General features: G+C 56.5%; 1 protein-coding gene across 1 annotated transcript; it reads left to right on the forward strand.

Annotated features, from left to right (window-relative positions):
- Window positions 1-6,476: 6,476 nt before the first annotated feature.
- On the forward strand, window positions 6,477-10,990 carry NRGN (neurogranin). The gene is made up of 3 exons (XM_032201950.1): window positions 6,477-6,780; window positions 8,758-8,964; window positions 10,002-10,990. The coding sequence occupies exons 1-2, from the start codon at window positions 6,766-6,768 to the stop codon at window positions 8,962-8,964; spliced, it is 222 nt and encodes a 73-aa protein (XP_032057841.1). The 5' UTR covers window positions 6,477-6,765; the 3' UTR covers window positions 10,002-10,990.
- Window positions 10,991-11,091: the final 101 nt, after the last annotated feature.

The raw sequence follows: 11,091 nt of genomic DNA on the forward strand, positions 1-11,091 counted from the left end.
GCTTGGTGCTTGTGACACTGCAATGCCTCCAGCTAAATTTAGAGGTGTGGGGTGGAGGCATGAAGCCGCACTGGGTGTGCATGGCCAGGATGCTCTGGGGCAGGAGCTGCAGCTCTCACTTGGAGCTCTGCCTAGGGGTGGAAGAAGAGTGAGTTGCAAGCTTATGGGTAAGGATCAAAGGACAGGCTACCGTGCCTTATGCTGCTGTGAGCATTTGCTGCGGGACACCTGATCAGGAAGAAGAGGTAAATGAAGCCTTAAGACAGCTGGAAGTAACCTCTTAGTCACAAACCCTAGTTCTCCTGGAGGACTTCAACCACCCTGAAATCTGCTGGGAAGACCACATAGCTAGGTACACAGTTCAGGAGGTTCCAGCAGTGCATTGATGACAACTTTTTGACACAGGTGGTGGAGAAGCCAACAAGATAGTTGTGCTGCTGGATCTTGTATTAACAAATCAGGAAGGATTAGTTGCAGATGTGAGGGTCGGGGTGACAAAGGGGGGGGAACTACAGGCCAGTCACTTCTCAGTCCCTGGGAAGCTCATGGAGCTGAAGGTGAAAAACATTTTCAGATATATGGAGGACAGGAAGGTGATCATCACTAGTCAGCAGGGAATTTACAGATAGGAGACTTGTGCCTAACCAGCCTGATAGCTTTTTACGGTGAACTTGGTGGATGAGAGGAGAACAGTGGAGGTTGTTTACCTTGGCTTTACTAGGGCTTAACACTGTCTCCTCACAGACAAATTGATGAAGTATGGGTTAGATGAGTGGACAGTAAGGTGGACTGAAAACAGGCTGAATGACTGGTCCTGGAGTATGGTGATCAGTGTGGAAAAAGTCCAGATAGAGGCCAGTTATGAGTGCCGCCTGGGTAGGCACTGGGTCCAAGAGTATTTAATGTCTTCGTTAATTACCTCAATGCCAACCTTAATGCCAACATTAATGACCTAAGCCAACAAAGAGAGTTGTGCTGCTGGACCTTGTATTAATGAAATCAGGAAGGACTAGTTGGAGATGTGAGGGTCAGGGGCAACCTTGGCTGCGGTGATTGTGATATGGTGGAGTTCAGGATCTTGCAAGGAAGAAGCAGGGCAAAAAGTAGGCTTGTGACCCTGGACTTCAGCAGAGCAAACTTTGGCCTCTTCAGGGATCTACTTGGAAGAATCCCATGGGTAAGGACCCTAGAAGGAAAGGGAGGTTCAAGACAGCTGGTCAATATTCAAGCATCACTTCCAAGCTCAAGATCGGTGCATCCCTGTGAGTAAGAAGGCAAGCAAAGGGAGCAGGAGACCTGTATGGATGAGCAGGGAGCTCCTGGCAAAGCTCAGACAGAAGAAAGAATTCTACAGCATGTGGAAAAAGGGACAGGCCACTCAGGAGGGATATGGGGAAAATGTCAGAGTATGCAGGGATCAGGACGGCTAAGATCAGCCCTCAGGAGTCTCAAGCCCTGGAGATGAGAGAGGAAATCCGGAGAAAGGAGGACTTTCCCTTGGTCTAAGGGGATTGGGTCAGAGATCATCTAAGCAAACTCAACATCCACAAAGCCATGGGCCCTGATGGAATGCACCCACGCGTGCTGAAGGAGCTGGGTGATGTTATTGTTACGCCACTCTCCATAATCTTCGAAAGGTCATGAAGAACAGGAGAGGTGCCTGAGGACTGGAAGAAAGCCTGTGTTATCCCAGTCTTCAAAAAGGGCAAGAAAGAGGACCCAGGCAACTACAGGCCAGTCAGTCTCACCTTCATCCCTGGAAAGATGATGGAGAATCTCATCCTGGAGGTCATCTCCAACCATGTGGAGGATAAGGGGTGATCAGGAGTAGTCACCACGGATTCACCGAGGAGAAATCATGCATAACCCATCTGATAGCCTTCTGGGATGAGGTGACTAGCTGGGTAGATGAGGGGAGAGCGGTGGATGTGATCTACCCTGACTTCAGCAAGGCTTTTGACACTGTTTCCCATGACATCCTCATAGATAAGCTCAGGAAGTGCAGCCTAGATGGGTGGTGAGGTAGATTGATAATTGGCTGGAAGGCAGAGCTCAGAGGGTTGTGCTCAGTGGCGCGGAGTCTAGTTGGAGGCCTGTAGCCACCGGTGTCACCCAGGGGTCAGTAATGGGTCCAGAGTTTTCCAACTTATTCATGAACGACCTGGATGAAGGAATGGAGTGCACCCTCAGCAAGTTTGCTGATGGCACAAAGCTGGGAGGAGTGGCTGACCCCCTAGAGGCTGTGCTGCCATTCAGAGGTACCTGGACAGGTTGGGGAGGTGGGCTGGGAGGAACCTCATGAAGTTCAACAAGTGCAAGTGCAGGGTCCTGCACCTAGGGAGAAATAATGCCAAGCACCAGTACAGTCTGGGGCTGACTTGCTAGAGAGCTGCTCTGCAGAGAGGGACCTGGGAGTCCTGGTGGGCAGCAGGCTGACTGTGAGTCAGTAATGTGCCCTTGTGGCCAAGAAGGCCAATGGGGTTGCTGGGCTGCATTCGGAAGTGTTGCCAGCAGGTCAAGCGAGGTGATCCTCCCACTCTGCTCAGCCCTGGTGAGGCCACACCTGGAGTATTGTGTCCAGTTCTGGGCTCCCCAGTACCAGAGGGTTGCGGAGCTACCAGACTGAGAGCAGGGGAGGGCTGAGATGATGAGCAGGGGACTGGAGCACCAGTGTGAGGACACGCTGAGACAACGGGGCCACGCTGGCCTGGAAAGAAGACGGAGGTGAGACCTCATTAACGGACGTATGAACAGCTGCGGGGAGGGGGCAGGAGGACGTTGCCGCCCTCTTTTCCCGCCCCGTGGCTCTGTGGCGGCTGCGGCCGAGCCCGGGCGGAGGGGGCGCGGTCCGCCTTCGGGAGCGGGCTCAGCGGGGACACGGCCGGGCAGGCGTCGCTCCGCCCCTCCGCTGCCGGGTGCCCCGCGGCCGTGCTTCAGCGGCCGTCTCCCCGCGCCGAGGGGCACCGGGGGGCCTGGTCGTGCCCGGCGGGAGAGGGGAAGGGCAGGGCCTGAAACCGGGGCCTGAGGGCCGGGCCCTCCCGGCCCGGCCCGGCCCGGCCCGGCCGCCGCCGCCGCGCACGTCGGGCCCCGGGCGGCTTCTGCGCGGGCGCGGCGGGAGCAGGGGAGGGGCGGCGCCCCCTGGCGGCGGGGCGGGGCGGGGCCTCCTCCCGCCCCTCCCGCCCCTCCCGGCGGTGTCGCCGCCGGTTCGAGCCCCGGGGCCGCCCGCTCGGGGCCGTCCCGGGAGGGCCGGGACAGCGGCCCCCGGCTCCGGCAGCGGCCCGGAGGGGAGCCGGGCCTCGGGCCTTGGGCCTCCTCCAGAGAGCTCCGCCGCCGGGCGGGACGAGGGGGCCGAGGCGGGGAGCGGGCGGGCGGCGCTGCGGCTGCGGGCACGGCCAGAGCCGCGTCGCGAGGCGAGGAGCCCCCCCGGAGCCCCCCAGCGCCCGCCCGGGAGCGGGTTCCGAGCGGGTCCCTGTAACGGGGACGCCTCCCTCGCGACCCAGCCCGAGCGATCGCCTCATCCCCCATTTGGAAACGTCCTAACCCAAAATGAGGAGCCACGATTGGAAAACCTAAATTTCTCTACCAGGTGGTCTCACAGGGCAGAAAATAATCTCCCACGCTGCCACTGAGGCACTTCCATAATAAGAACTTAATAAAATGCCTCAACTAATCATCTCCCAAGGTCCCTGCAGTTATTAGCAGTTCTCACCTGAGGTCTCTCCACATAAAGCTCAAATTTAAGAGCTTGTTTGAGTGCACCCTGCCCTTCCAGCATGACCGAAGGAGGGAGAATATCTCTGTAAAGATGCACGCCTTGAGATGATATTTAATACTCTATATTTAGGCCCCTGCATCCCTGGAGGTTGTCAAAATTTAATACCGTCCCTGTAAGAAGGAGGGACGTGACATTGCTCCTCTTCCACCACCACCCCAACAAGAGCGGGGATGAGGTGCTGAGACACCTTCCTAGCTCTGCTGTGATTGAGGGGGGCCCGGTATGATTCCTCCTGGACATGTTTTGGAAGCACCAATGAAACCCAGGCTTCCCCAGCAAAAACCAAAATCACCGAAAACGAGGTTATGGGGGGCTGCTCGTTTCTGGGGGGGTCTGCAGCCTCTTCCCCACCCCCCTCCGCTTACCTCGGGGGGAAGCCATGCCACCCCACAGAGCTGGCGCTGGGAGCTGCCATATGCAGCCTGAGAAAAACAGGAAGGAGGGATGGGGACAGCTGGCGGGGACCCCGTGTGGGGCCAGTGCCAGCCGCTGCACAGTGACCCGGCCTCACTGACTGCCAGCCCTGCCAGCTCCACTTGCCGCTCCCCAAAGTGCTCGGTGCCAGTACCGGCGTGTCCCCAAGTTGGAATGTGTGATCCCCTGCAAGTGTGACATGCTCACCCATCTCCAGCCCCGCACTGCGTGGACATAAGTTTTTACCTCTGCATCCCAGGGTCATGTTTAGGAGATGCTGAGTGTCTGGAAAGCATCACCCAGGGCGGGTGGTTTTCAGGGGGCCCCCACTATGAGCAACAGCCCTGGTAGGAAAATGCACAGGCTGGCTCAGGCTCAAAACGCTGCTAATGATTAGAAATGTTCTGGCATTTTGCATCCCTCCTCCGCAGCCTGCGGGATTCGCGGTGCTAAGAGGCTCTGCCAGGACTGGGGGCCTGTGGATGGAGCAGGTTTTGGGGGGGGACCTGGGACAAAGCTCCACCCAAACTGTGGAATTTTTCAGGTTTTGCATGTAATTGGATGATGCTCCCAACATTTTGCACAGTGATTTTGGGGGGGCCTTCCCACTAGCACAGATTTTCCTGGAGCCATCCCCGTGATGCATAGATCACCCCAGCTTCGCTCAGCTCCCCAAGAAATGCCTCATCTTGCTTTGCTGGAGCAGGCAGCCATGAGCCAGCGATCAATCTGGAGGCTCTAAAAAGGGAAGGGGGATTGGTTTCCCATCTAAAAGCGCCGTCTGAGCAGTGCAGCCTTTGTCTTGAAGCTGGAGCAGGCTTTTAGGAGCAGATCGGTGCTGGGAGCGCAGCTATTTTTTTCCCCTCGCTGGTGGGAAGAGGTGGCATTTGCAGCAACTCGAAACTGGCTCAGGGAGAACGGGTGCGAGTGGCTCACAGGGATTCAAGGGATGCTCAACCAGCACCCTGCTCCCCTGTGTGCTGCCTCGGCTGATGCGCCCTGGGGGGGGCGGTAGCTGTGGACCCCTCCCACCCCCTCTTGGGCCCTGGAGTGGGATGGGGATGTGGGGATGGGGATGGGGTGAGGGACGGGGAGGGGGACAGGGACAAAGACAATGAGGGAAATGAGGATGGGGATGGGATCAGGAACGGGGATGGTGATAGGGACAAGGATCGGGATGGGGACAGGGATAATGATGGTGTTAAGGTTGGGCATGGGGGCATAGGTGGGAATGATGAGAGGAATTATGTCAGGGATGGGGAGTGGGAACGGGGGTGGGAATGGGGACATGGGTGGGCATGATGAGAGGGATGGGATCAGTGGTACTGATAAAGAAAGGGATAAAGGGAGGGGATGGGGACAGCAACGGAGATGGGGATGGTGGCAGTAGCAGCAGTGAGGACTGTGACAGTGGTAGGAATGGGGACGGTGATGACAATGGATCAGGGATGATGACCTCCTTGGTGGTGAACAGGGGTACTGGTGATGCCATCAAAGAGGCAGGTCAGTGCCACCAGACCCCTGAGCTGGTGGTGGGGGACAGCAGGTGCAGTCCCACAAACCAGCCTGCCCAGGGGTCCCTGTCCATGGGGGGGGGGGGGAGAAGGGGCTCAGCGTGTTTTGGGGGCTGGTTGGAGCAAACACCAGTGCACGGAGCCCACTGGCGAGTCTAGTGGTTGCTTAGCAACCCCAAAACGGATTCGAGGCATGTGAGGTGGGTGATGCAGGGGGCTGCAGGCTGCACCCCCTAAGGTGCTCTGTGGGTCCCCCATCTTGGTGTGGTCTGAGGGGTCTGCGCACTGTCCCCAAGGGCTGGGAAAGTGGCTGGGCTCAGATATTTTGATAGAAAACATCCAAAACTTGGGAAGGAGATGCTGCTGCAGGCATGCCCCGTGTGCTTACCCGGCCTCACCATCTTCATCCTTGGCCCTCCTTTGGGTTTGAGCTCTAAGTAGGTCAGAGCTGGTGTGGAAAGGTTTCCCTCTGCTCCCACAAAAGCAAACCTGGGGGCAAAGCCCCCAGTGTGGGAGCTAAGTATCACCCCCAAGCAGTCACATAACCCCCACTTGCTGCAAGTTCAGCTATGTGTGCATGACCCTGGTACAACCCCTCCCCAAATCAGCGCAAATTCAGGCACAACCCTATTAAATCAGCCCCGCTGGGCACAAAGCACAGCCCCCTGCCCTATTACAAGCCCCAGAGCCCCATGCCATAGGCACAGAGCCCATCCCATTAAATATTTGATAGCATCATCTGTACTGCTGGATTTATATTGCATGAAGCCCCAGCGCAGGCTGACGGCTCCTTTAAGCATTAGGAGGGAGTTGGAGGCGAGGGGAGTTGCTGCAAGAGAAATTGGAGGAGGCAGCGAGAGAAAGAGAGAGAGAGAGAGAGAGGGAGAGAGAAGGGGGAAAAAAATTAAAAAACTAAAGCCCAAGCCTGGCAGGAGCAGCAGTGCTGGCGGGGAGGTGGGCTGATAGGCTCGCCCCGAGGAAGCGCATTACGTAGGCAAGCAGCTCCGCTCAACTTGCCACCTGCGCCGGGAGAGCGAGCCCCTGCGTGAGCCCCTCACCACCATGGACTGCTGCAACGTATGTACCTCGCGCCCTCCGGCTTTCTGGTTTTAATTACTTTTTTTTTTTTTTTTTTCTTTCTCCTGTTTTTGTGCAAGGCACGGTGGCAGGGATGCGGGGGGGGGGGGGGGGGGGGGGGGGGATTGTGCTGTTGTGGGGGACGATGCTGCAGGACTGTGGGTGCAGCACCCAGGAGCCAAACCAACTCCATTCCCTCCCCAAGATCTGCTGCAAAGCCTTGCACCCCAAGATCCCTGCTGCTCCCATGGGTGCTGCCGGGGCTCAGAGGAAAGCACTCCAAATATCCCTTTTCCAGCCAGTTTTGCATGGCATCCCAATGGGGCAGGGCAGGAAACTCCCCCCTTTCCCCAGACCCAGCAGTCAGACCCCTCTTTCTGTTCTTCTCCAGCATTATGTCCCCCCAAAAGCCTCTCCAGGAGGCAGTGAAGGTTTCTTACAGCCAAGAGAGAATCTGGTGCTTCCTCCTGCTCACAGAGGGGATCGCAGTGCTGCACCCTCCAGCCTCACCCCAGGGTGAGCCCCCCTTGCCACCCAGTCACCAGACGGCTCAGAGAGCAGATCCAGCAGAATGAACATATGTTTTTCCCCTTTTCATCCTTTTTTTTTTTTTTTTAATTTCCTGCCTTTCCCCCTTTTCTCTCCCTTTTTTTTTTTTTTTAAAAAAAAAAAAACCTTTTGCCCCAGCTGGCATTAGAGCACTTCTGGCTGCATCTGGGGTGGCAAAGCCCACCCTGGATATGGGATTTCCTCCCGACAAAGCCCACCCTGGATATGGGATTTCCTCCCGACAAAGCCCACCCTGGATATAGGATTTCGCCATGGATATACAAATCCCCCCCCCCACCCCCCCACCCCAGATATAGGATTTCCCCTGCGGGTATAGGATTTCCCCCCTGCCTATAACATTTCCACCCTGCCTATCACATTTCCACCCTGGACCTGCCACTTAAGCTCCTGTCCCCCTTTCCATCAGTTCAACAAACCTCGGTGCCTCCTGTGCCACTTTGCAGTGACATCGTGTCACCTCTAAGGCAGTGCAGGGCTTTAGTGTCCCATGCATCCCCAGTGCTCCCACAGAGCCCGTGTGAGAAAAGGAACACACACACACACACCTGGCCAGGGTGCACACTTTTGCATGAATCAGTCCTGGGTGCTTTCTCTCGTGGGCGGGATGAGCCACGGCTGCCATACCCCCAGCCCAAACATGCAGCTTGCAAAGAACCAAAAAAACTCTTCAAAAAGTCCTTTAAAGCAAACAGTGGTGGTGATGTGAAGGATGCAGTGGCAGTGGGGTGCCCAGTGCCAACCCCCTCTGGTCCCATTTGAATGCTATATGTGCTTTTTTTTTTTTTTTTTTTCCCTCCCCAGCTTTTCACCTGTTTCCACTGCTCAGCAGTGATAACTTTAATGGGGGTCGACCACTCCAACTGCAGTGGCAGGAGGGGGCTGGGCTGCAGGGCGTTATATGGGGGGCCATTGCATAAGGAGACATGCTTTGGGGTCAGGATGCAATGCACAGGTTGTGCATTTTCAACAGGGTATAAATGTGATTATTTCGCCACCACCACTCCTTCCCAATTTTCCCATTGATTTTCAGCATTTTGCAGCACTTCTGGTTAAAAAGACTGGGCAGTCAGCAGGAGCAAAGCAGGGTGAAAGTGATGACCCCCGCAAAACCTCCCTCTGTTCCCCTGGATGGCCCCTCCTGGTATTGAAGCACTCAGGGGACCAGGATCTGGCCCTAGCAGTGCATTTGTCTAGATGGTGTTTGTGGCAGGGTGGTATTGGAAGGTAGTGATGGGAAAAAGCAGGGTTAAAGTATCTTTCTGACACTGTAACCATGCTCTGTTGCTTGCATGCACCATGAGTCCCCTGAGGACCTTGATTTTTTTTTAGCAAAAGACCAGGTTTAGGAGCTCCTGGCATAGGGCAAAGCAGGGACCCCACCCCGTAACTGCCCCTCGCTGTCAGCAGGAGGGAGCCTGCACAAAGCTGGACGAGGACATCCTGGACATCCCCCTGGACGACCCCGATGCCAATGCGGCGGCGGCCAAGATCCAGGCCAGCTTTCGTGGCCACATGACCCGCAAGAAGATCAAGGAGGGGGAGATGGACCGGAAAACCAAGGATGCTGAGTGCGCCAACAGCACCCGTGGTGGAGACCTCCGCAATGGTGACTAGGTACCCCCTGATGTTCCTTACTCTTAAAGCAGGGATTCTTCAAGTAGCCTTCCCCATCCCAGCTCCTGCTGGACCACTTGGGCTGGAGAAGGGTTTTTCTTATTCCAGGAGTCAAAAAGCAAGCAGGAGGTATTCAGGCAGCCCTGCCTTGCCCTAATTTTGCGGGTGCGCCGTAGTAGTTAGCATAGGAACGGCGGGGAAGGCAAAGCCCTAGATTTGAATTGAATTTCTCCCTTAGCAACACCACCCCAAACGCCTCGCCTCAGCACATGCTATTTTTAAAAGCCTGTGTCACAGTCTCCTGGCAGGAAAAGGGAAATTTAAAAGCGCCCACGGTACCAGGGCTGTGGGGCTGGGGATGCTGGGGGTGCCGGGGGTGCAGGGAACAGTCCCAACCCCCGAACACTGCTTTGGGGTTGGCAGCTGTGCCATCCTGCTGCTGCCCCAGCTCCATGCAGGGCACTGGAGTGCAGATGCAGCTGGGATGCAGGGGGGGCTGTAGCAGGGATGTAATTGGAATTCAATGACAATGCAGTAGGGCATGGACCTGGGATGAGATGGGCATTTGGTGGGGGTGCAATGGAACTGCAGTGAAAATTCAGTAAGGATGCAGCAGAGATGCAGCTGCCGATTGCCAATGCTGCAAAGCTTGTTAAGGCCACAAGGCTCATTAGGACTGCCTCTCTGAGTCACCTGAGCAGGGTCTCTTCCTGTGTCAGCTCCAGCCCACAGTGAGCTGGGTTCAGCTCCCACTCCCCACTGAGGTCCTTGGAAAAAAGGTGCCCAGGCTGGGTATCTCTGCTCCCCAAACCCAAAGGTCACCCTAAGTGCCCCAGCTGCCTGGACAGGGCAGGGGACAGGTAGGAGCAGGGGCAGTGGAGGACAGGGAGAAGTTGCAAGGATAGGGTGCAGGCAGGACATGGAGGAGGTGCAGGATGGATGAAGGAGCAGGGCTTGAGCAGGGTGCAGGTGCAGGGTGCAGGTACAGGCAGGGCCATGCATGCAGTCTGACTGCTCTGCTCTCTTCTTGCTTGCAGGGCCCACCGGAGCCGCCCTGCCGAGCCCCCTCAGTCGTCAAGGCGCAGGAGCCCCCGCTTTGCCCTGACCCCGCATGCATCCCCTGGGCCCCCGCAGCTGGGGCCCCCCCTCACCCCTGCCCCAATAAAGGTCCCTGCCAGAGGCCGGGCTGTCCTTGCCACCATGGGGACATCACAGCACCGGGAGAGACATCACACGATGAGGGAGTGAGGTCATGCTGGTGGAGCTGTGACAGCCACGGGTGGGTGGGGTAACCAGTAGAACCGCGATGTCTGGTGTGATGCCATACCTGCACGCATGATGTCACTGGCAAGCACTCAATGTGTGACATTGTGTGACGTCATACAGGCATGTGTGACATCACTGGTGGACATGTGATGGCCAGCATGATATCACACAAGTGTGCGTGGCACTCCTGGGGGACGAGAGCTAGCTCTGGTGAAACTCTGCAGCCCTCGGTGGGCGCTGTGACATCACCACAGGACATGTGGTGGCTGGAGTGACATCATACAGGTGTGTCTGATGTCACAACTGGATGTATGATGGTGGGTGTGACATCATGCAGGCATGTGTGACATCACTGATGGACCCGTGACAGCCGGCTTGAAGTCACACAGGCAAGAGTTGAACGCTGTGATGCCACACGCCCCCCCCATGACATCACACCACCGGTCACGGCAGGTGCGATGCAGACATGGCAAGCTGTGACATCACAGCAAGGGACAGCAGGTCAAGTGGTGCACTAACACACACCGTCAGCATGACCCCAAAGGCCCTGGCTGCCTAGTGTGACATGGGGCCAACAACCCACCACATCCTCACAAAATCAGCCCAAAGCATTTTAATCAAAAAAAAAAAAATCTAAAAAAAGTGCTCCTCCCACCTCCCCCCATAGCCACCTCCAACCCCCCCTGCCTCCCAACACCTTTAATGTTCGTTTATGAAAAATGCCCATTACCACTGATACATTAAAAAAAAAAAAAAAAAATAAGAGGACCCCTCCTCCAGTTGGGGCTGTTTTGGGGTGCTGGCATCGGCGGGGAGTCTCGGGCCACCAAAACCCGGAGCGCGGGCACCTCCCACACCCAT

The sequence above is a fragment of the Aythya fuligula genome, chromosome 22 (genome assembly GCF_009819795.1).
Source record: "Aythya fuligula isolate bAytFul2 chromosome 22, bAytFul2.pri, whole genome shotgun sequence".
NCBI lineage: Eukaryota > Metazoa > Chordata > Aves > Anseriformes > Anatidae > Aythya > Aythya fuligula.